Source organism: Fundulus heteroclitus, chromosome 9, assembly GCF_011125445.2.
Source record: "Fundulus heteroclitus isolate FHET01 chromosome 9, MU-UCD_Fhet_4.1, whole genome shotgun sequence".
In the NCBI taxonomy this organism is placed as follows: Eukaryota; Metazoa; Chordata; class Actinopteri; order Cyprinodontiformes; family Fundulidae; genus Fundulus; species Fundulus heteroclitus.
The window spans coordinates 33,796,679-33,822,601 of NC_046369.1; the positions used below are offsets into that span (position 1 = coordinate 33,796,679).

Consider the following 25,923-nt stretch of genomic DNA (forward strand, 5'->3'; position numbering starts at 1 on the left):
CCTCTGCTGTCTCCTCAGGGAAAAGTGGTCCACCAAAGCTTCAACATCCAGAGCTCTTTCACGCAAAAGGTGCGGCTGCAGCAGATCCGCTCGCTGACGGAGGACATCAGGTTTTATTACAAGCGGCTGCGCAACAACAAAGACGAGCTGGAGCCCAGACGAAAAACCAAGGTAGAGCGTCCTCTTCGCCGTCAGACATGTTTTGTTAGTTGTTCTTGTTGTGGACACAAACTTATTTTTATTTTAATTTTTTTTTTTCCATGTTTTCCAGGTGGCAAATATTTATTTTGACGCCAGCTTGCAGTGTGGTGATCAGTGTTATGTGGGCCTGCCATTTGTGCTTAGATGTAAGTTCGGTGTGTTTGTGTGATATTCAAACTGCACACAGCTGGAGCTCAGATCAGATTTCTGTCTCCATGGGGAAGTGGGGTCATGTTGGCATCACCTTTGCTGCTTAGTGATTTTTAGAAAGGGTTGTTTTTCATTTTGCTGCTTGTAGTAATTATTGCTGTTAGCGATTAGTGGCAAAGCCGCAGACCTGCGTAAAATATGCTTCGCCCCGTCTTAGGGGACAGATCATTGATGACTTGACTGAACATAAGAGCACAGCTTGGATTTATTGCCACTGTCCTGTCAGACCTATCTGAAGATGTTGGGTTTATCTTGGATTATACAGACTGAAATGTTAACTTTGTTCAAATGTAACCTATCAGCTGAATTCAGATCTGTTTGTTTTTATTTGCCAGCTGAGTCCAAGCCCCATGGGCTGGCGTTACATGAGGATATCTGGGATGCTGATGTAGACCTTCATCAGAAACTTCTTAAGCGATGGCAGGAGATCAAAGAACGTTCAGGACACAAGTAAGCGTCTTATAGACACTGGAGGTGTGTTTCCACTCTGCCGCATACATCCCCCCCCCAGAGCTTATTTCCCCCAGCTGGTAATGTAGATTCTGTCAGCTGATGCTGAGAGGGCTATTGCTGCTTCAATCTCAGGGATCTGCAGTGAAGAATTGCTGCGAAAACGGTGAACTTGGACCAACACAGCATTATCTTTAGACTGTTTAATTGTGGTTGGGGTTTGAAAGCCAGGGGAATATTACTCATTGATTTTGATTGAACTACAGTGGAGTCAGTTCAGGAGAAAGAAGGGGGACGGTGATTTATTTATTTTTTTAGCAAATAAACGATAACTGCTGTCACGATTACGCCTTATACCTTATTTACACTCACTCTGGGTGCACTCTGATTTCAGCGTAACTTTCTATTATTGCATTTGAACAAAAACAGCATGTTAAAATTTAAACGTTTACAAGCAGGATACCTGTTCCTGCTGTTTTAGCATTTAAAGTTGACAGAAAATATGAATGTGCAGGAGGTTAAACTAGGGGACAAAATGGCTGATCTGTTCAACCGATGGTCATTAAAGCAGTGACCCCAGAAAACGAGCCTGGTTCCTGGAGACGTTTCCTGCAGTGGAAACACACCTTTTAGTCAAACATCTCTCAGTTCTTTGTTTTGCTGTGCTTCCTGGAAAACATAAACGCTCCCCCCTTCTTCCCTGAAGAATTGAAGCCGTCTTTGAAGTCAACACGGACCTCCAGAAAAACATTGAAGCTAAAATAACGGCCCATTTGACGTGGCCTTCACTTGTCAACTCTTCGCGGCGGATCACGTTCCCCCTGACCAACACAAACAGCTCCTCTGTGAGTAAAGAAATCTGTGCGTTTCGTGTCGGCACAGGCACGCAGACGCATGCAGGAATGTCTTTTTTCGCCTATCTGAGTCGCTCTGCTTGGACTGAAGGAGGTGCGTGTTTCCGTTGTTCTGCAGGATGAGGAAGTGATTCTGCAGAACCCTGCAGACGTCCCCGTCTACGTCCAAGTTCTCCCGCTGGCGCTTCTGCCCAACCCCTCCGTGTTTTCTGGAAAGCTGGCAGACAGGTGATAAATCGTTCAAGCTCAGCAGTATTTATTTTCCAAATTGGCTCTAAAACTATTTATCTGCGCTTTGAAACTCGCAGGTTGCCTTTAGGAAATCTGTCCAGCATCAACATCGATGCTAGCACCTTAGAGTTCCAGGTTTACAGAAATCAAGTGAGTGCAGCACTGATTATCGGCGCCCCTCTTGCCCGGTCGAGGCGACACGTGAAAGCTGTTTGCAGCTAACAGGCCCCTCTCTTTGTTTGTCAGACATCTCTAATAAAGAGCAGCTCAGGGTTTGTTGAAGGCTCAACCAGACCCTTTGTCTACAATCTCATGCTGCTGCCGGGGGAAATCAAGTCATTCAGCGTGAGGTTCACGCCCATCACAAACCACAGCGTCTCCTCCCTCCTCATTGTCAGGTAACCATATTTTTTTTTTTTTTTAATGGCAAGCGAGCAGTGAGCTCAGTAAACCCGGTTTTATGTGTTGATCCTCTGAATCCTGCGGGAATGTGTTCAGGAACAACCTGACAGTGATCGACACAATCGTGCTTCATGGACGGGGTACGACGGAGAGCCTGAAAGTGTCGGGGAAGCCTCCGGGGCAGGGCAGCTCGCTGAGGTTTAAGATGACTGAGGCGCTCCTGAAAGACTGCACAGAAAGTAAGCTTGGATGGCTGGGAGTGCAACTGAGAGACCTTTACATGGAGGCTGAGACTATGAGACCATTAGCCCCTAAACCTAAAGGCTGCAAACTTGGAGTTAATTACCAAAATGTCTGCACTGTTCCTGTTTAAATCAGAATTTTTGTGTTCCCCACATTCCACTTGTTATAAATCAGCACTTCGATGTAAAATAGTGCATCTGTTTCTTTTCAAGTTTGTGAAAAGCATCTTGTTTATCAAGATTTGGCCAGAGCAAAGCCCCTTTTTGAAATAAAAATATAAGGCTGCGATATAGACTTTCATAAATGTTTAAACAGTGTGTTACAAAAAGAACGGCTCAGTTGTACACCTCCAGTAACTTGCAAATGTATTCAAAGTTCTCCCACAACACGACTCCAGCATCACGGTGGCTTACAGCGGGGATGGTGTGTTCAGGGTGTTAGTTTTCAGCGCTTAGAGGCAGAGAGCTATACTTTGGTCTCCCATGCGTGAAACCTGACAAAATGAGCAAAGGTTCAAGGAATATGCAGTGAAAACAGAAAGTGGACCAGGACTCAGGAGCTTCAGCAGGTTTTCTTTTTTTTTAATAAAAATGTATTTCATTCTTCGAAAAACAGAACAAGTGCAATACAACTTAAAACATCTGAATGAAAAGGAGCAGAACGAAGGACATCTTATATTATCTGCCCCTCAACACAAATAGTTAAATCAATAATAACTTGAAATATTTCACTGTGAAACACAATCAGCTGCAGGCCGACCAGCAGCTGATTTGCAAACAGCTGTGAATGTTCCTTAAGTTACACCCTTCATTTCATTTCTATGATTTAATTCATTGTGTTCAAACAAAACAATTAAACATAAAAAGAAACATTCAAAAGTCCTGAATGAAAGTGTGCAGAAAGAGGAATAATCTCATTATCTGCCCCCTTTACCTAAAGCAATACATGGACAAAAAGCATCAACAGCACAACGAGCATCAAACTATACAAAACAAACATAATGAAATAAAATATGTCCTCCAAAAGGCTTCCTGTAGGCTCATTTTTGTATAAAAAACCTAAAAGTTGACATGATAATTTACAATCAGGCATAACCAACATATTCACTCAGCATACCAGCTTTTATTGTCCTTTTAGATATCAATATCGAATGTGATTCTTCGGTTTCTTTGCTCACATTGTTCCATAAAATTATTCCTTTCACATAAACACAGCGCTCCATCACTTGTGTTCTAAATTAGTTTTTGTTTTGTTTTTTAAAGATCTCAGTTGCTTTTAAATCAGAATTTCTTTCTCTCTTTCTATGTCTTTTCCGAATGTTTATTGGTAAGGTTTTTATGTTCTTTAAACCTTGTTTGTAAAATACAATAATCTCCTAATTCCATACATGTCAACAATTTTAACATCAAACCAAAACAAATGAACCCGGTTCATTATATTATCCTAACTTTGCGTTCAATGTTTTTCTCAGTGCACCTGTTCACGCTTATTTGATCAAATGCAAAGAAGTAAAGCAGAAACTGGGCAAATAAATCATGTGAAGACACACAATCTAACACGCAAAGTTTGTCATTAACGCCACCCTTTTACTGATAAAGCGACTTTGCTCGAAGACTAATTAAGCCTGCCGTCAAAGGTTTATATATTGGCATCTTTAAAGCTGTGGTTTGAACGTCGATTCTGGCTGATGAGCCATGGTTTTCACGAAGAGATCAGTAGATAATTTAATCTTTACCAGATGTCTTAGACCTAACCCTGGTGGCTGATTCCTCAGCCTGCAGGCAAAGTCTGCAAACTCCTGCTGCTGACCGAATTCAGCTGTGTTGAGGCAGAGACGCGTCTAAAAGTTACTTTCTCTTGTCTGATCTTTGCAGCCGACTGTTTTTGATCACATTGCATTTTATAAAAGGAAGCAGAGATCGTGTTCTGCTTCATGGGTTTTCTTAAATGCACATAAAACTGAGCACAGCGGCCCTGCAGTCGCTTGTTGTCCAGGCTTCGTTTAAACAGCAGGGTCACCATGACGACTCATTTGAATAGTACCTGCTGCATGGCTAGTTTGGCAGGTTTAAACAAAGGGAAAGCACCTGACTGGGCTCACCTCAGTTTTAGCCAATCAAAGCTGACTGGGTTGGTCAAAAAACAAACACCACTTTTGAGTCAGAAAGTGACAGGAGGAAGGCCATGTGACGGAAAAACACCGTTTCTTTGGCTTTTAAGCATTTAGGTTTGAACGTTCACCGCAGAGTTGGAACAAATAAGCTATTTTTTTTTTTTTTCAAAAAGCATCGTCCTCTTATGTGTTTCAGAAATAAAGGTTAGGGAGCCAAACTTCACTCTCAGAAGAACCTTCAGAGTGGAGAACACCGGATTGCTCCCGATCGCCATCAAATCGGCAGAAATCAACGGACTAGCTTGTGAAGGATATGGATTCAAAGTTCTCAACTGTCAAGAGTTTGCACTTAAGCCAAACGCTTCAAGAGACCTCATCATACTGTGAGTGATCATCCGCCATCTTTGTGTCTCTGGACTGGGGGGGAATCCCACCCGTGCTTTTATTATGTTATTTTAATTAATTAAATTGTACATAACACGTTACTAAGCCAGCCACGTTGTGGTCATGTTTCCATGTTAGGCTTATTGGAAAGATTACGTCATGCAGGTGAGGCTTTATTCACACCAATGGAATGTAATTGTTTCCAGGCGATTGTTTTGAAATCATCAGAGCAGACGAGGAGGAGGTGAAATTTATATAATGGGTCTTTTTTTTTTTTTTTTTTTAAACACCCCAGTTCTGACTCGTCTTTGTCCCACGCCTGTCCATGCACACTGCAATCAAGTGTGTAACTGTTATCAGTAGGTGGGGTCCACAATGACGGGCCATATGTACCACACACATCATTTAAAAATGATTAAGGCTGCATGACACTAGCAAAACATGTAACTACATGATTTTAGAGATTTTACCCCTTAGATTCTTCTCTGCAGCCCCCGTAACCTCCATGGGCTTTAGCATCGTCCACCTAGCCAGCTCCCTATATTAACATGCAGAACTTAAATACATGGCGCTTAAATTATAATAGCCCATCAATGAACGCAACCAAGGAATGGGTGAAAGTGCAGTGCTGCACACATTTATGTAGCGATGATTTAATTTTGCTCTAAAAGTTATTTAAAAGCGGACAGTTCTGACCAACTAGGAACCCGCCTGATCTCTCTCAGCTCCCTGTCATGCTAAGCGACCTTAACGGGTGATTAAGGATGCAGATGAGTGAGTTTTGGTTCTGTCTCCGTTGATGCTTTAGGTTTACACCGGACTTCACCTCGTCTCGAGTGATCCGGGAGCTGAAACTGGTGACGCGAGGCGGCTCGGAGTTCGTGTTCGTCCTGAACGCCTCGCTGCCGTACCACATGCTAGCTGCTTGTGCTGAAACCCTGCCCAGACCCAGCTGGGAGCTGGAGCTCTACATCATCGTGTCCGTCGTCATGAGGTGGGAGCGACTCCAAGCACAAGCGCTGGTTTTTTTACTTCAGCCGTGCAGGCGGCTCACGTTTGCATGTTTCCTCTCCTCCTCTGCAGCTCCATGTTTCTGCTGGTGATAGTTACAGCTTACCTGGAGGCCCAGAGCATCTGGGAGCCTTTCAAGAGGCGCGTCTCTGTGGAGTCCAACTCCAACATGGAGACCGGGAGACCTTTTAACCTCAGGGAAATTGTGCACATTCACAACAGTGATTTCAAGTAAGTGGTACAGAAATAAATCCTTCCCATCTCATAGGATATTCCAATCTACCCCGAATGTCTCTTTAGTAAACCTTCGTCTGGCAAGCTCAATCGCAGCTATACAGCCACATTTTATTTCATGCATCCAAACACTACTGTGAAGATAAAATAAAAATATCTTGCCTGAACGGTAAAATGAAGACAAACACAGCTGTGAAGAGAATATCACTGGTCAGGACAGGGTGAGTTGTATGCATATTTCTGTGTTGTCAGGCGGTGAAGTTTGGCTCCCATAAAGAAACGGGTGTGTCTGTGTATTTACAAAGAACACTGATTATAAGCTCATTAGTCCACACCCTCTACAATGTGGACAATAATGTCCTACAACACCCAGCTACTTCAGACTGTCACTGCTGTAGACGGTAAACACACTTCTGGACAAATCTCCTTTACATAATCTACCTGGAATTGAGGAGGTGTGATAAACTGAATCCGAATCGTGTCTATAAATAAAAAAGTGGCCTGTGAAACCTCCTTCTCTGTGATCACCATCTGTGTGTTTGAAGGCCTCTTGAACACGGGGGAATCCTTCTGTGGACTCTGGGTTGTGGTTTAGTGTTGGCGGCTAACCACTGTGCACATGTTTGACCATATCGGGTACTTGTGCATGCCCTTATCGGCCATTGGGGTGATTTCCATATTTAATCACAAAGTAAAGCTCTGCCAGGGGAAATGAAGCTTCTTATCGCGTCTTAGTTTGCATTCTGGTCAGTGTGTCACGAAGAGGCTCGTTTCAGACGCTGCCTCGGATCAACTTCTGACTGTTCTCATGTTCAGTTCTTTAGGAACTGAAAGGGAAGCTCATGCCTGACCCAGCAGTGCAGCTATTAATAGAAAACGGTCCCTCCATTTACGCATTACTGTGCTCTGTAGAAGTATTCATATCCCTTAAAACCACAACCTTTACAGAGTTTTATTGGGATTTCTTTGTCCTTAAAGTGGTGCATAATCGTGAATCCGTGAAGAACCATTTTTTTCAAGCGCTGCCGCAGATGATTCAGGCCTGGACTTTGACTGGACCATTCTCACACAGGACCACGCTTTGATCTAAACGCTGGTCCTCATAGCCCGCTGCCCTTCGTGTTTTCAAAGTGTCTCTGCTCCAGTGCACCTTATTCAAATGATTGCCTTCCCTCCCCCTGAAGCCTGTGAGTCAGCCATTCATTTAAGTCAGGTTTGTAGCAGAAGGGAGACGTCTGAAACATGCAGGAAAGTCGGCCCTGACCAGAATTAAGCCCCCGATCTTAACTATGCCACCGCAGCCCTGCCTGCATGGTTCAACACCAACTCTGAGCAGCTTCTCTGCTCCTGCTGAAGAACAGCGTCCCCGCAGCAGGATGCTGCCACCACATTTCTGTTTTCTTTTTTTTTTTCTCAGGGTGATGTGTCGTGCTAGTTTCATGCCATACATTGCATTTTGCTTGTAGGCCAAAAATTTCAGTCCTCATCTGATCTGAACACGGCACCTTCTTCCATATGTTTGCAATGTGACTATTTATTTATACTGCACTGCAAAAAGGGAACTAAAAGTAAGTGAAATTTTTTGAAATCAATGTATTTTTCTTTGATTAGAGCAGGTAAATAAGACTATTTGCCAATGGAATAAGATTTTTGCACTTAAAATAGGAACAATTCATCTCCATCATCTTATTTCAAGTGTAGGATATCTAATTCTTATTTTAGGGGTAAAAATACTCGTTGCATTGGCAAATGGTCTTATTTAGCTCCTCAAATTAAGGAAAAATACATTAATTTCAAGAAACTTTTACTTACTTTTAGTTCCCTTTTTGCAGTGTACTCAGGTTAAATTACACGCAGGTGGACTTCTGAATGGACATGCTTGTTCTGGCTTTTATTTCGGACATTTTCTGACCTGTAGATGGGTTTATCCTTTTCATTTGTATCACAGTTATGCCCTACTTTGTATCGGTCTGTCACTTCAAAAGCTGAAGGGGTATGAATATGTTTGCAGTGCACTGCAGCTTTTGGCATTAATAACCTTTTGCCTGCAGTACATCAATAAAGTTAGCTTTTTGTGTCAGGGATTGTACCATTAACTCTAAAATAAAAGTTAGGGTTTGTGAACAACTAACCGGATTTATCTGTCTCGCTCTGGTTTAGTGACTATGGCGACTCATCCCAGAACTCCAGGGGATTTTACCCATCCAGCAATGGCACAGCGAAGGTTGGAGGCCGACACGGCAACAGCCGTACCTTACCAGAAGCCGACTGCCAAGACAAGAGGCCCAGGATCCCCATTAGCCGCCAATCTATGCAAGCTACTCCATCTCAGCTGCACAAAGCAAGTTCATCCTCTGGCCAAGATGGCCCTCCAGCTCCCAGCCAGCTGATCAATCGGAAAGCTCGCAACATCAAGCAGTTGGATCACCAGACTCAGACTCTAGCTGGGTCATCATTGCAGGAGGATCCAGAATATTCCAGCTTGATAGGAGCCATGGACAACGACCTCGACCGTCCAGAGTCACTTGTTACTGAAGCTTTACAAGAGCAGAGCTCTCGGTCCATTCAAAGCAAAGGTAGCCTCATCTGATCACACTCAAGAGAGCCGAGTGGCTCTCATGGCGGCTAAAACTGTGTTATGTTTTCAGTGTTGGAATCCAAAGGGAAGCAGCGTTCAAAAACAAAAGCCCCAAGAAAGAAGGAAGAAAAGGAGAAAAAGTCCAGATTAAAGACTCAGGGAGATGAGCTCAAAGACAGCCTGGCAGACAACGACGACAGCTCCTCCACCACCACAGAGACCTCAAATCCAGATGTGGAGACGAACCTCAAAGAGGTACTTTGGAGGATCGCTCTTCAGCAAGAGTCCTCATGTTAACTTTTTGAGTGTTTTGTTAACTTACACAAATGCATCATTTCTGACAGGAACCAGTGAAAAAGAAAGGAAGGACGATAACTCCTGGAACGACAAAAGAGGAAACCTTAAATTTCCCATGCAAACCCAAAGAGAGGAAACAAGAAGTTACAAAGAAGGAGACCCCAACAGAAAAATCCAGGTTTGATGTGATGTTTGTTAAGGTATATAGCAACGTTATGTTTATTTACCGTTTGATCATGACAAAATAAGGTTATTTACACCAAGCCTCCTTCTTGATAGTCACATGGTCCTTTTTGAGCCTAAAAATGATTTGCTCTCAGGCGCGATGAACAAATATTAACAGATGTGGCGCCATCTAGCGACAGTATCGCAGAACTATCATAATGCCGGTTTGCTTCATTAATAAAGCGGACAAAGCCTGACCCTCTGCTAAGTCAATGAAACTGCAGCTCAGCGTGATCGAAGACCAACCGTTATTAATTAAATAAAACAATCTACAGCGACTTAAGAGCCTCATATCAGAATATTTACTCACGTCAGTGAACTCTGCGTTCGCATCTGAGCAATTGGCAGCTTTAGCTTCCGCTTCTGTGAACACCAACATTCATACTGTATTCCCAGTGACATTCCAGTCTTTTCCCTCTTCGAATCACATATTTATTTGCGTGTCTGCCCGTGACCTGCTACTTCCACGCTCAACACCAGTGGTCCGTTCTTCGTACGTCGCTAACTCAGTTAGCAGGATTTCATTGTTGACGATTTGACATGATCTTGGATCGTTTGGTTCTTCGAAAGACTTCCTGCACTTGTTGTCATAGGAACATGTGCGCCAGCTTAAACCTGCTCCAGAGCAGGCTTATTTCATGTAAACAAGATTAGATCACGGCTGTATAAGCGGAGGAGATGGGAAGTCTGCCGTAGCCATGTCCATTTTTACGACTGCAACCTGTTGCGGAAGGTGCAAGAATAATTTCAGAGCTTTTTGAATTAATCGCGTATTGCGCAATAGACAGGATCCTTTAGCGCAGTGCAACAGTGTAATTGTAGAGCGATTTTTCTTGGTGGCTGTTATAAACAGACAAACACATCATTTAACAGTGGCTTTTAAAGAAGAAAAAGTGGTGTTAGAGCCATAAATCTAAAATATTTAAGTTATTTGTATGATAGTTTGCTTTTTATTTTTATCATGTTCAGTAAGAAGAGTTGTTCGGGCAATTTTATTGTGAAGTTTAGTTTTACTTTGAAAGGCTTGCTTCCTGTCGAGCCGTATATTGTATTAGAAAAAACTATGGATGGATTATCTAGACACGGAGCAATACAGTTTTACCGTGTAAACTGTGGATGACTTGGAAAAGGAAGATTTTCATTTTTTATGGATAAAGATTTTTTTTGTTAAAATTCCCAGTTTGCACGCATCCTTTACTTCCCGTCTCTAAGGAATGACACTGAAATTTGGATCTCTTGACATAACAAGTGCCTTTTTAAAATAAAGTATAATGATTTAAGGCTACCCAGGGTTTCCCGCAGCGCTATCTTGGCGTGGCGGCTGCCACGCCAAACTCACGCTACCGCCCCGCCAACATTCCAAAAAAAAAAGTCTGTCCGCGGAAAACGTGTCGTCGTCGTCCATCCCCCCCCCCCCCCCCCCGCACCGCGAGTCGGTCCGCCTCGCATAAGCAAATTTCTGCGGGAAACACTGCTACCATTTTGTAGAATATTCCACTTTTACTTGTCCCCATGTTCTAGTGGGTCCCGTGGAGGCTCTGATATAAAAGAACAAATAATATCAAATTATTAAAATGCAAAAATTCATGCTGTAGAATGTGATAGAAACATCTACCATGGACAGTATTTACGCATTAATTTGTCTGCTGCTTTTTGCCAGCCCTCTCTCCTGGCTTTAACAGATTTTGAGGTGTTTTAATTAATAACTCAAATTCGGCATAACCTTCCAAGCTCTTGTTTTGCTTGGGAGAAAAACTGTGGGCGTTCTTTGTTCATGCTGAACAGCCAATAGCAGCGCTGCTGATCATTGTGTCTACTATCGATACATTTCCCCTTTTAAACAAACGCATGAACGCGCAGTTGTCTCAGATAACTCAATCCAGCCATACTAACCATAAACAACAGGTGTGTTTGAAGAACCCAATTAGCCGGATCATGATTAGCCGGATGAAATCATCTTGGATGTGTCATTTGATCTCGGATGTTTTAAGCAACGTACGAAGAACGGACCCCAGCTGTGTACTCGTGACTTCAAAAACTGTCCACCTCACCAGCCAATCACAGACAGGTTTCTTTCTATCCAATCAGAGTAGGGCTTGTAAATACTGCATTCAGATGGATTAAATGAAAATGCTGCAGATTGTGGCAGAAATTACTAAACATAACGGTGGGATTGAAGAAAAACAACAACCAATAAACAGTTTAATATTTAACCTAAAATATTTAGTTTAAAATAATTCCTTGAGTTACTAAGTGAGGTGTGGAAAATGTTTTTGTCTCTTTTCTTTCCAGCTTCTGGGTGATGATGCAAAAGTTTCTTGAGATCATAATCATCATCATTGTCATCATTATTTAAAGGGCACTTTAACAGGAGGTAAAACAAAATAACATCTAATAAAATTACTTGTGTAAAGACTCAACAGTTTAAAACAACAACAATAATAATAAGCTATTTAAATCCTTAAAAACAAACAGATGTTCTTTAAACTGAACAGATAAGCAGGCTACCAGTGAAGGGAGGCCAGGATGGGGTAATATGCTTTATTTTATGTTTTTCCATTAAAAGGTGTGCAGCAGCGTTTGAACCAGCTACAGATGTTTAAGTGAGGACTGACCGATTCAGAGATAAAGAGAATTAAACTAATCCAGCCATGATGAACTGAAGGCTTAGAGTAGTGTTTCCATATTTACGCCTTGAAAGAATAGGTTTTACCTTTGCTTTGTTCTTTAAATGATAAAAATGACTTAACTGAGGTCCTTTTTTTGACGGTCAAGTTTAAAATCACCATCCATTTTAAAATCGAGGGGCTAAACATTCATTGTCAGGGTGTCTAAATCAACAGGATCAGCACTTCTTTGGGTGTTTCAACTGGTATCTTTGACAATTCATGATTTTCAAAGACAAAGGGATTTGAGTTTGATGTTCTCCTCGTCATTATCTTTATCTCTTTCTAAAGATTCTCTTTCTCATTCAATTTAGGACTTTCCATATGCCTTATCATGTAGGTCTATATTGAAAAACCTACAGTAAAGTAATGAAATGTTGATTCTGGATGTAGTGTAGAAATTCCTTCAATATAAACCAAAGAAAATTTTACATTACCTGCCAGAAGCTGGATAAAATCTTTAAAAAAAAGAGACAACAGTATTTTCACACCTCACGTAGTAGCTGAAGGAAATATTTTAATCTAAATGTTTTATGCTAAATATTTTAGGCTAAAATGAGTAAACCCTAGTGATGGATTTTTGGGTAAACTAAATAGAGCAGTGTTACATGTCATTGTTTCTAAAATGGCATTTTTCTGAGCTGCGTCTAAAAGGGCAAACATTGAGAGTATACCCACTGCTCCAGGGACCACTACACCACTGCAGACAGCCACAGATCAGCTGCAAGGGGCAGACAACAGCTAACAATGTCAAGTTACTTTCCTGTAACCACGTCCGCAGTAGCTACCGCAAACAAAATTATTTCTACGAGCATTAAATTAGGGTTACTCATTCCTGTATAAACCCTGTTACTAACAAATTGAGCAAAAACAAAGTATAAAACACCAAAATAACCACTAATACACCAGCTGCATGTGATAATCTTTCATAAAACCTTTATATGCAACCAGAGTGCGCTACTGACGTCTAAATAAAAGAAAAGTCAAATAATATGGCTATGCACCTTTAAACTAAAGGGACCTAGTATTTCGGTCGTTTTGTTTTTGACAAGTCTTTATCGTTGCAGTTCTCTGGAGCTGCCATACGTAACCCCACTGGAAAACAAGCAGCGCAGGAGCTTTCCATCCAAAGCTCTTCACCCCCTTATCTCAAAGACGAGACCTGCGGCGAAACAAAGAAGTGGGTTCCTAAAGTCAAAATTGTGCTTCTGGCTTCTGCTGGGACCAGATGGCTTTTTCTGACCTTTTTGTTTATCCGACAGAAGACGTCAATAAAGACGACGGGCGCCCCCTCCTCTTAGCCAAGCTGTCGTCCAGCTCCTCTGTCCCAGAGCTGGGCCACAGCAGCAGCTCCGAAGGAGAGAAGGACTATGCTCCTCCAGAGTGGGACATGCCTCTTCCTATCAGCGGCACGCGTGAGTACTGGGCCTGAGCTGTCATTGGCAACGTTTCAAGTCACTCACTGCTTATTGTTGTAATTCCTGTGCTCCACATACAGCTGCAGATAGTCTTCAGGAGATCGCCCTCCAGACATTAAACGCAGATCCTTTCCTGAAGAGGTCCGCCACAGCTGGGACCTGCTCCCCCCCGCCGATCTCCCCTAGCTTACTGTCCCGAGGATCCTACAGCAGCGTGCTGAACAGTCACAGGTCAGTGGGCCTTCAGACTGATCATCTCAGTTTAAAACCTACAAGACTTCATCTTAACCTCACTTTAAGAAGCAGGTTAGATCATAAACATAAAAATAACCTGCTGTAACCACAGTCCCTTGCTAAAGTATTCACACCCATGTGTTTGGTCACATTACAACCATAAACTTCGGTGTATTTTGTCTTGTTGTAACAAGACAGCTAGTAGCTGTGTACTCCTGGCCATTATGGAAGAGCGGCAAGATGAAGGCCATAAGAGGGAGTTTGCTACAGGAAATGTAGGAGGACACAGCAAATATGTAGAAGAAGGCATTCTGGGACCTTTTGGCCTACATTAGGATCACTGTGTCATTCCACATCAAATGCCCTCTCCCCCCGCCTCCAGCCTCAGCCCACTCCTTATGAAGCTCCCCAAGATTCTTGAATGGCTCTTGAGCCACAATCCTCTCAAGGCCCGGTTCCTGGTGTCACATTTTTTTCCTTCCTCTCAACTTTCTCTGAATATGGTTGGATGCAGAACTCTGTTAACAACCAGCTTCTTTAGCCATGAAAAAAATATTTAGGATTTTCAATTTCTGCGATTATAATAATTGAAATGTCAAAAAATGAAGGCTTGAAGTATTTCACTGGTTAATGAATCTAATCACATGTTTCACTTTCTGAAACAGGGGAACAAAACTTTTTCATTTTGAGTTGTGCTTGTACATGTGTTAGAAGGGCCTAGTCAAATTCAGACCTAAATGAAATTAAGAATCTTTGGTGGGACTTAAGTTCTCTATCTAATCTGAAAAATAAAATCCTCTAGATGTGCCAAAGAGGAGACTGAGGCCTGCGGGTGTAATAGAAGCCCAAAGGTGGTTCAGGCATTGTTTTTCTCCTCTTAACAATTATCCACAGCCTTGTGTTGGTCGATCCAGTTCCCATGGAAGTTTGTTGTTGTAACGTAACAAACTGAAAAAGCTCGAGGGACTTTTGCGAGGTACTTTTAAGTAGACTAAACATAGCTGTACTGAAGGAGAACTGCTGACAAAACATGGCAGGCTCAAAACAGCTTTTAATTAGTTTTAAAAAAAGCAGTGTTCTGCAGAAAAAAATAAATGAAGCATCGCCTGTATATAAACCCACACATACAAGTCTCTCTAACCACTTCCTGTTTTAGCAGGCTTGTGTTCTGGGTTGCAGCATCCTGAGGTTTTTTTTTTTTTTTATGTATTAAATTAGCTTCTGAGGAATCCATTTCATCCGCTGTTCCTAATGTGGTTTCCAGTTCTTGGACTGTGGCTAATCATTTTTCCCCTTAGCTTGAGCCTTTAACTTGTTGCTTTCTGTTAACTTTCATAACTGAGAGTGAGAGTGAGACCTCGGCTTGTTGACTTGGTTTACAGACCATTATTGGTGGATGTCTCGCTGTTCTTTTTGACTTTTAGCTTCTCAGAAATTGGATCTTTTCTTTCCCTCCCTCGCTCTGGCATTTAGTGTTTGGTGCCAACTTGTTTTGTCTTTATTAGAGATTCGCCGATCAGACACATGTATGCCAGGCGTCATGTTTCTGCTCTCCAGTTTTTGCAAAGCTTTGCCCTCTAGATTATGATTTCAGCTACTTTTGATTTTCTTTATAAACTATAGTAAGATGAGACGTAAGAACCGTTTTCAAAGCTTTCCAGCTGTGAGAGTTGATTATTATTCCATCGTAGAGAACGCTGGCCCAGTTGCTGGATTTCCACATGTGAATCCGTCAAACTCCATAACAGATAAAGGCTGAAAGCTCAGACGAATAAACCAAAGCCACTTTGCCACATTTAGCCTTCCTGGTAGTCTTTTATTTGTTTTGTATCTCTGACATGACAAAAATAAAATTCAACTCCTGCTGATGTATTTCAGATTTTCAGATTCATATTTATTTGTTGCTCCATGGCAAAAAAAATTACAAAAACAGTCACTTTGTCATACATTTCCCATGAGTAAAAGGGAGCAGAAAGAAGATCAAATCTTATTATGACTGCCCCTATTTAGTCTTAGCCCATTTAGCTGCTTAAAAAAATCCAGCATGTTTTAGGTTTTGATTTTTTTTCTTTGCCAGCAGCAGCAGCTTCTGGCTTCAGCCTGACACGGTTCCTGTGCTGCTGCGGTTCATGACCAAACGTACAGAGCGTACAAACCTCAGATCGTCGCCTCTTAGCTTTAAGTACCATCATGCTTTGATCTCTTGGGCGAGAGCTGCACAGTGATTGCAGAACAAGTGTGTGCAATATTGCGACCACTAAAGACTGCTTGAATGCAATGTTGAGGAGGATGCACATTTTCTGGTGTCATGTGTTCACCTCTTGTATATTCTTGTATAATGTCTTTGGTGCCTGAGATGCTAAAGTTCATAGAAAGTGTTGAGGTCAGTTAAATTGAATTAATAAATATGCCATTATTTTCCTGTAATCTTTGGCCTTTGATCACTTTGATAATGCTTCAGAAGAATCCCTCCGTCCCGCTGAACTGTGCTTTTGTCGTTCCAGTGAGCCGCTCCAGAAAAAGGCACCAGGAAATAAGCTGTCTACAGGCACTCCACTCCCAGGCAAAAACGGGAACCCCACCTTTGCTGCTGTGGCTGCAGGTTACGACAAAAGCCCAGGTGAGTTTGCGACGCCTGTTTGCATCTCAACCTAAATAGTGAAATGGTTGCTTTAGCAGTAAGCCTGGATGTTCTCTTCAGGTGGCTCCGGCCCAGGTAAAGGAGACACCCAAGGCAAGACTCTGGCAAACATGGCCTCGGTGGAAAGCGACAGCTCAGAGAGGTCGTTTGAAAAACCGAGCAGATCAACATGCAGCTGGGAACGTTTGCACACGGGTCCTAATTTTCTTTTTTCTTTTCCTCCTGAAGCTCTGGGTTATGGAGTCCAGTTGACACGGCCGGTAGTCCAAACTACCAGTCTGACAACTCTTTCTCTGCTTTTGGACCCAACAGCTCCTTCAACCTGCTGAGAGGTACCCTTTTATGCCCGACTATGAGCCAGTAGAGGAATGTAGAGTAACGTGTTTAGCAGCTAAACGGGGCTCAGCATCACAGTGAACCGTGTGCGTTTGCTTTAGTTTTCAGCGGAATGAATCTCCCAAAGCCGTCGGAGCCTCAGCCAAGCTGGCCAGAGTTCACCCCGGTCTCCTCCGCCATCTGGGACATCCCGAGCAGCGACCCGCTGCACTCCTGGCCCAGCAGCTCCAGCTCGCCCACCGCCCCGACTGCAGTAAGCACCAGAGCGTCCTACCGACGGGCTTGGCGTGCGCCAGCGCCGCTTGTGACACGCTGCTTTTGTTTGTGCGCAGTCATTCCTGGGAACCGCTGGCAATCCGTGGTCTACGACCGCGCCCTTCGGCAGCTCCATCTGGTCAACGAGTGCAGATTCAGCGTTGCACCCTTTCTCGCCGCCGACCAGTTCAGCCGCCCTGACTAATCTGGTCAGCAGCCCCGCCCCGTCGTCGCCGACTCCCACCGAGATGAGCCGGACCTTCAACCCCTGGAGCGCGTGGCGTCCCACCCTGAGCAGACGCAGCTCCGAGCCCTGGCCCAGCTCCTCTGATAATGGCAACTAGGCAGCAGATGGCAGCACTTAACGGAGGTTACGTGTGCTAGACAAAGCATTTTATAATCGGAGAATCCCCTCGGAAAGCAACATTATTTGGATTGGCCCAGTAATGGGGGTCCCCACCCCACATTTATTTCCCCTGCAGCTTTTTACTCCTGAGGGCTGTAATGCTAACTTTTAATTTGGGTTTGTTTTAACAGAAGCCCCTAAGATAAACATGGATGGCATAGAAAGAATAATGCAGCATCCATTTCCAGAAACGTGGCAAAACCTTTAAGTTTAGTGTTAAATGACTTATTGACGCCATGTGCCAGCTCAGCTCCTACTGGTTTCTAGTCAAAGCTTCTTTGAGAAGCCAAACGGAGCTACATTCACAACGGGATCATTGCACTTTGTTTTTATTTGGCAGAAGGGATCTTTAGAAATCTAAAATTTGATTGGTTTATTTTTATTTTTCTACCCCTCATTCCATAACAGTTTTAGGAATATTCATGTTGTCCATTTTTAAAGTGGAATTATTTGGTCCAGTGATCAGATAAAATAAATTCCTCAGTTTGGGGTTTGAACTGTGCTCTCGTCGCCTTCGTTTGTCTGCGAATTTAATTAAAGGATTTCAGCAGAAAATCTGTGTTTCTTCTTGATTTCCTCAAACCAACTTTGCTTTTACAAGTTCTGCAGGACAGGATGAGTTTTCTTACAAAAGAGTCTGAAGCAGCAGATCCAGACGGGTCAGCAGTAGAACCACCAACCTCTGATTTCTGACAGGTCCTCTAACGATTGCTGGTCTGGCAGATGGCATGTACAATTTACTGGCTAATCACATTACAGATACATTGACTCACTTTATATTAAAAAGCGTGACATGGTCTGACTTTGGTGCGGATAAAAAAAACTAAAAGCTTTTTAACAGATTTCTGAGCCGTCTGCAGAGAAATGCCAAACAAAATAGAGCTTTTTTGTTTTTTTGGACACATTAAACCAGAACCTGGTGTTTAGAAGTTACAGATACGTGGACTTGGCTCCTTATCGTGCATAAAAGCTACAGTGCCTTGCAAAATTCAGACCTCATTTAACTTATTTTCTGTCATGCTAAAACCAGACATTTCAATGCACTTTAATTGGAATGCATGTGGTAGAAAACCACAAAGAAGTGCGTTACTGAAGTGGAAGGTAAAGGATACAAAAAAAAATCTTTTTTTTTTTTCTCTGGCATTTTGCTGGCAGACAAATATGGAAAAATACATAGAGGTATGTGATCTGGTCAGATGAGACTCAAATCTGTACTTCTTTTGAAACACAACCACCTGTTTTCCACTTTTTTTGTTCTCCTAAAAAGAAAAACAACCCTATTGATTGAACTCTCCATTATTATTTGGAACAGAGCTTTCTAATTAATGATTTACTTACTCAGCAACATGGTCCTGTGTTTTTTTGTCACGCTGCTACACCTGGTAAATTATTTGCCGTGTAGAAATATTTCTACCAGCAATAGTGACTGATCTGGTTAGTGATGTAGGCCAGTTATTTTGAACAAAACTACATACAATGCCTTGCAAAAGTATTCACCCCCTTTTATTGCCACATGTGAATATTTATCCAGCCACTTTGCTGTGAAGCTTCTGAAAAGTTCTGGTGCTATGAAATTATCTTCAAAAGTCCTATACTTGGTGAAATGAAGTCCATCTGTGTGCAGTCCAAGTGTCACATGACCTGTCAGTAAAGACATGAGGGAAAGATGGAGGATGCAGAATGCTGGAGCAGTGCCTGAGTCACTCTGTCTGTAATTAGAGACTGGGACGGAAGTTCACCTAAACCATTTTTCAGCTTAAATATTTTCCATTATTTGAATTTAAATGCAGACGTCTTCTCTTATTTTCAGCTCTTCTCAAAGAACAAGAGAGAACAAAGGTTTTATTTCTGTTTGAAATATACAGTCACAAGGGGGTGGAACAAAAGACAAGTGTCTAGTTTCATGTTTTCGGATGTAATGCCATTAGTAGATAAAAAAAATGCTCAACTTGCAGTCCGACTATTAAACAGTACTATTTGGAACAAATGCATTGCACATTCATGTTGTGCATTAAAATGTGTATACAATGTGTGCTGCAAGGTTTAGATGAATGCCTGGTCCAACAGACATGAATGAGATGGCTGAATTAGCTCCTAGGCAAGCAGTCAAGATCTAAATAGAAATTGGCTAATTGCTGGAGTTTGAGGTTTTTGAATGCAGACGCATTTGTGGATTGAGCTGCACCCATGAAAACTCTCCGGATGCTAGGCGTGATGGTGTGGATCAGCATCTCCCTCCCTGGGAGAACAAACCTTGTCATCATTAGTGATGGCTTGATGAGGCCTCATGAAGCGTTTCCACACATAACCAAACTGTATCGATGCTGTGGCACTGAATACTGACACCTGCTGGACCTTAAAAATCCCTACAGTCAACCCAGTTGACAGACTTAACTGACACTGATTTGATGACCTAATATACTGTACACAATAATACAATTTAAGTCATTGTATGTTGCATGTATTATTTTATATTTTCATTTGAATTCAAAATATCTTTGATTTTTGTTTTTTAGATACAGTCAGTAAATAATGTGAACCTGTATCATAACTAGTGTTGCGCTGATGCCATTTTTTCGCCCCGGTACCAATACCCGATACCTGGCTGTGCAGTATTGGCCCATACCGATACCATACCGATACCATCTGTTTGAAATTTATGTGTGTGTATATATGAAGAACTGCATACTACTTAGGGTAGTAGAACTTTTTATTGCCTACCTAGAATGGGTGACAATAGTTGAATAAACTTTTGGCTCTCAAAGGCCAAAATAGTGCAACATTGGTGAAATTATAACATGTATAATATTAGTGCAACAGTAAGACAGTAAAATTACGTTAATAATTGAATAATCTCATTTAAACCCTGAGTTTTGGCTCTCAAATGCCAAAAAAGTGCAACTTTCATGAACTTTATATAACATGTATAATACTAGTCGGGAGAGAGAAGGCTGTGTTCAAGTGACATCCAAACATCAAAATGGTATCGGTGCCTATTTGTTGGTACTCGCCGATACCAATACCACCATTTTAGTGCTGGATCGGAGCCTTGTCTGATACTGGTATCAGTATCGGTGCAACACTAATCATAACGTAATAACCTCTAAGTAAACATGTTGTGAATAAGGATGCTTGTGAACTGGCATTTTTTTTTTTTTGTGTGTTAAAATTTTTATTCCAAAAAATAAGTTGTTTCAACGTTTTTGATATTGAGTCTGTCACGCTTTTTGAAAAACACTTCTCCAGCTGTAGAAAACACCCACTCACAGGGTACAGATGATGCTGGAGTGCAGAGAAATTATATCAGTTATAGTTTAAAGGTGTTCCATAGTCAGAGACCCACAAGATTAATAAAATAACTACGAAGAATGAAAAACAATCATTTATTCTGTATCAAATTTTGGCACTTCCAGCTCTAATTTTCCACTCCATATAGCCTATGTAGTTAATATAAAGTGAGGTTGGCACAAATTAAACACCTACAAGACAATCAGTGTCAACTCATTTTTAGAAGGATTGGTGAACAATGGCAAAACGATGAACATATCAGTTATTTCAATAACACACACCATCCCATCATTAATTGCATATATGGCATATAGCCAATTAATGCTTTAGTTGATTACCGTTAAACATAAGAAAACTTCTAACTTAACCTTACCTGGTTAAACTGTACTTCATCATGATTTAACTGATAAAGTTTCGAAGGTACCTCAAGTCACCTGCTTCAACGACTACCGGCCTGTTGCACTGACTCCCGTCATGATGAAGTGCTTCGAAAGGCAGGTGAAAGATCACATCATCTCCAGTCTCCCCCCAACATTGGACCCGTTCCAGTTTGCCTACCGACGGAACCGCTCCACTGAGGGTGCCATCTCCTCCGCTCTTCACCTGAGCCTAGCACACCTGGAGGAGAAGAACACGCACTTGTGGGTGCTGTTTCTGGACTTCAGTTCAGCGTTCAACATCATCATCCCTCAGCATCTGGTAGGAAAACTGGAACATCTGGGCATCAGCACACCCCTTCGCAACTGGCTGCTAGACTCCCTCACCAACAGACCTCAGTCAGTCCGGGTCGGATATCACCCTCAGCACGGGCTCCCCTCAGGGCTGCGTCCTGAGCCCCCTGCTGTTCACCCTGATGACACACGACTGCGTCCCCAGGTTCACCACCAATCACATCGTGAAGTTTGCAGACGACACAACGGTGGTGGGCCTGATCAGAGACAGCAACGACCAGGACTACAGAGAGGAGGTGGAGCAACTGGTGGGCCGGTGCAGAGACAACAGCCTGATCCTGAACGTGGAGAAGACGAAGGAGATCATCGTCAACTTCAGGAAGAACCGCCCCCACCACGCTCCACTGCTCATCAACAGCTCAGCTGTGGAGGTGGTCAGCAGCACCGAGTTCCTGGGGGTGCACATCACAGACAACCTCACCTGGTCTGTGAACACCACGTCACTGGTCAAGAGGGCACAGAAGCGACTGTACTTTCTGCGGAGGATGAGGAGAGCCCGCCTGCCTCCGCCCATCCTCACGACTTTCTACAGAAGCACCATAGAGAGTATTCTGACCAGCTGTCTCTCTGTGTGGTGAGGAGGCTGCAGTGCCTCCGACTGGAGGAACGTGAGGAGAGTGGTGAGGACAGCAGAAGGGATCATCGGGGCTCCTCTTCCCTCCATCAAGGACCTTTTATCACAGCGATTCGTGTCCCGAGCCCGTAACATCATCGGGGACCCTTCACACCCCCACCATGGACTGTTCTCCCTGCTGCCTTCTGGGAAGAGGTTCCGTAGCTTCCGCTGCATGTCCACTAGGTTCTGCAAAAGCTTTTTCCCTGTTGCCATCAGACTGTTGAACTGCCGAAACTGCTGAAGCCAAAAATGGACTTTGTACCACATTCGCATATTGCACATTTGCACATATGCCATCAGACCGTTGAACTGCTGAAGCCAAAAATGGACTCTGTAATTTACTGCAATTTAATGTGATTTACTGTGATTTTCCAAGCTGTATGCAAACGGAATTTCGTTCTGTACGCACTCTGTGCATACAAAATGACAAATAAAGTTGTCTAAGTCTAAGTCTAAGATTTGCTGCCATGTCCTTTCAATGCTTTTAGTAATCAATGCACCCCCCCCCTGCCCCCACATACTCTCCCTTTTGTGTTGAACGAATGAAGTGTGAGAAAACAGCTTTAATTCTCCATCACATAACTTTCATATCGCGCATGCATTGACTTTTTCAACAATTCTCTCTTCCGTTTTTCAGCAGCAACAGCATTTTTTCTTATGGTTTAATATTGTCCATATGCCTTCTTTAAGGATTTCTAATTCTACTCGCAGGACATGCGCACTTCCAAGCTTATTTCCTGCCGTTGCCATGGTGAATCACGTTATTTGCGTTCCATTGATCGGACTTTTTTTCATGCTCGTCGTGCTCACACTCAATGGTTGATCGGACGCTGTGTTTAGTTACCTCCTTCATAGACATCATATAAGAGTAGACGCGTCGTTGGGAGGGTTCTGCCTATGCTGCGATGCGTCAGAACGTCCGCCATGTTAAATGTGGCAAATCTGCACTTACTCAGTCACTTAAACAGTATCAGAGGGACTTTAATCTCAGAATATACTTTGTATTCGTAATATTTTTATTTTTGTAACATTACAAGTTTATTTTCGTATCCCTTTAGCTTCATTCTCCTGAATTTATTCTCGTAAAGAATACAAATTATTTAAATAATCTAACCTGGCCCTATTACTTAAATAGTGAAATAATTCTGCAAACGGTGACTATTCTGGAAATGTTCCCTGTTAATTCTCATAATATGACGTTTTTCTCATAACATTACCACTTTTATGTTTTTTTTTTTTTTGGTTTTTTTTACTTTATTGTCCTAGGTCTTTTTTCCCTCATATTAGTAATTTTACCTCTTTAATACTCCCCCAAAAAGTCTGTTCCTAAAGTTTCACGTGTGACACGGTTTTATGAAATAACGAAGACCACAATGTTTAGATTTAACAAATTTTGATCCTTATATTCATAACACATATACATATACACACACAAATATATATATATATATATATATATATATATATATATATATATATATATATATATATATATATATATATATATGCAACATGGTGCATATATATATATATGCACCATGTTGCATATATATATATATATATATATATATATGCAACATGGTGCACATATATATATATATATATATATATGCAACATGGTGCATATATATATATATATATATATATATATATATATATATATATATATGCAACATGGTGCATATATATATATATATATATATATATATATATATATGCAACATGGTGCATATATATATATATATATATATATATATATATATATATATATATATATATATATATATATATATATATATATATATATATATATATATGCAACATGGTGCAGCCTTAGTTTATAGAAGGCAGATACAAGTAGTGAAATCAGCCCGAATACATATGCAGCACAGGAATGAGGCATCTTTTCTGATCCACGTTCACTATAACAAAACTTAACTTTTTTCTGCCACATACAATATGGCGGTGACGTTGACGTGCGAACCTGCGCCTAACGACGCGTCTATGCGTGGAACACCATCACACCGGAGTTGTAAAATGGTAATAAAGAAAAACTTGGTTTATTATTATTTTGTTTAGAGTTCACCTTGGGTTTTATTTACAGCGCAGCGTAGCTTTGCTATGCGCACACGCGCGCAGCTTAAAGGAAACACAAAACACAGTTTGGCGCGTCAGTTCGAATCTATGGCAAGCCGGGCGATTATTGATCTTTACGGCTTGCCATACTAAACAGTTCCTGTATCGATCACGTGACATTCCCATGGACGCGTGCAAAAACCATAGACATAAACAGTACTAGCAGCGTGACAAAACGGTTGAATCAGAGCGTACTGTTAGCTTATTTTTAGCCTGTAAAAAATGCCTAAGACGTGTTGTGCTCCCGGTTGCACACAGAGACGGTCCAAATCGTTGGATGTACGTTTCTTTCGTTTACCGAAGGACGAAGAAAGAAGAAAGAAATGGATCATTTCAATGAAAAGGATGCAGGCAGACGATCCCACTCGACTGTGGGAGCCCTCATGCAACGAGAGAATTTGCAGTCTACACTTCATCTACGGTAAGTACAACTTAATGTTGCACTAGTCATTGTTCTACTTAAATAATTATATAAATAAAAAAATAGGATATATACTTAAGTCAAGACGTAAGTGTTCGTTTTGTAATAATATACGTACATGTACAATGTATGCAAACCCTCCGGTGAAAAGGATTAATAAGACAATATATCCAGTAACTGAATATATATTCAATTGTTGATTTAGAGCTATTTTACAGTGACTACTCTAAAAATATTTAGATCTGAGATTCATGCTGTATTTTCCAATATTTTAGGTGAGCCTTCAAAAAACCCAAACCATCCCGACTTCCTGCCCACTGTTTTCAACTTTACGCCATTGACCAAGTCAACTGCAACATCGTTGGCATTGACACCCTGTCAAAGGAGGGAGAATGTACCGGACAGCCATCATGAACAAACAGCCGCCCAGGCCTTGTTGGGTTTTGCCCATCATACCCCATCATACAAAGAATCAGGTTGGCAAGATATTAATGTTAATAATAATATGGCACCCACACTAAAGAACACTAGTTGTAAAGAACTAATTATTTAAATTGCAACAATGTTGTATTGTAGTTGTTCAGTGCAGAATTTATTGAACTTATTAAAGAGGATATACTACATTGTTTGTCCAATTCTGCAATGTTTGACTTTGAAATGTATTTGTTGAAATAATGGTTGTTTAACTGTGAAATAAAATAGCAAGGCTTTGAACTATCCTTAAGAAAGAACATTTTATACATTTTAGGAACAGATCCTGACCCTGACCCTCTTCAGCAGCAGTATGATCAGCTACAAAGGGATTACGCAGGACTTCAAAAGGAGTATCAACGAGTTCTGGATGAAAATCGACATCTCAAGGCCCAACGTGAAGCAAGTCGGCTTACTTAATTTGACGGTGTCAAATTAAGGGAAGTGTCGGCCCAACGCCAACCAAGATATATATTTTTTCATCCAAATCCTGTATGTTTAGTTACATGTTAACACGTTTAAACATTGTAAGGGAAAAAATATAGATTGAATAAATATATGGAAACATTTTTTGTTCACTTATGTTCAGGTATCGACCTGTTCTCGGCCTCCCCTGGTTCTTTTATCTGATAATGTGGTGTTTGCATTGTAGACTTCTGTAGTAATAAAAAGACTCTTCAAACCGTAACTGTATTTTACCATGTTTAATCTAAAAGGCAGAGGAATGGTTTACAGACACATCAGGGCTGATGGGCTCCTGATCGAACATGACGCAACGGCAATGAATGTGGCAAGAGCCCCAACTGATCATTTCCTAAGCATTATAAAGAAGTCTAGGTACACGCCCATCTCTCCTGTGTACTGGCCTGGC

General features: G+C 41.7%; 1 protein-coding gene and 1 long non-coding RNA gene across 2 annotated transcripts in view; both read left to right on the forward strand.

Annotated features, from left to right (window-relative positions):
• The window catches only part of tmem131 (transmembrane protein 131), a 39,232-nt gene extending 21,288 nt beyond the window's left edge, over positions 1-17,944 (forward strand). Inside the window, exons 20-41 of the mRNA XM_012861146.3 lie at positions 19-171; positions 272-347; positions 747-861; positions 1,568-1,706; positions 1,834-1,943; positions 2,024-2,096; positions 2,193-2,344; positions 2,445-2,587; positions 4,901-5,087; positions 5,897-6,082; positions 6,172-6,330; positions 8,494-8,909; positions 8,982-9,166; positions 9,256-9,386; positions 13,167-13,279; positions 13,362-13,514; positions 13,598-13,748; positions 16,256-16,371; positions 16,453-16,534; positions 16,621-16,724; positions 16,830-16,981; positions 17,061-17,944. Coding sequence (XP_012716600.2) covers positions 19-171; positions 272-347; positions 747-861; positions 1,568-1,706; positions 1,834-1,943; positions 2,024-2,096; positions 2,193-2,344; positions 2,445-2,587; positions 4,901-5,087; positions 5,897-6,082; positions 6,172-6,330; positions 8,494-8,909; positions 8,982-9,166; positions 9,256-9,386; positions 13,167-13,279; positions 13,362-13,514; positions 13,598-13,748; positions 16,256-16,371; positions 16,453-16,534; positions 16,621-16,724; positions 16,830-16,981; positions 17,061-17,327 — 3,363 coding nt within the window. The 3' untranslated portion in view covers positions 17,328-17,944. The remainder of the gene's footprint in view (positions 1-18; positions 172-271; positions 348-746; positions 862-1,567; positions 1,707-1,833; positions 1,944-2,023; positions 2,097-2,192; positions 2,345-2,444; positions 2,588-4,900; positions 5,088-5,896; positions 6,083-6,171; positions 6,331-8,493; positions 8,910-8,981; positions 9,167-9,255; positions 9,387-13,166; positions 13,280-13,361; positions 13,515-13,597; positions 13,749-16,255; positions 16,372-16,452; positions 16,535-16,620; positions 16,725-16,829; positions 16,982-17,060) is intronic.
• A 6,334-nt stretch (positions 17,945-24,278) lies between these two features.
• On the forward strand, positions 24,279-25,630 carry LOC105925336. The gene is made up of 3 exons (XR_001166162.3): positions 24,279-24,581; positions 24,857-25,057; positions 25,330-25,630. It is a non-coding gene; the product is annotated as an uncharacterized LOC105925336 (long non-coding RNA).
• The last annotated feature ends 293 nt before the right edge of the window (positions 25,631-25,923 follow it).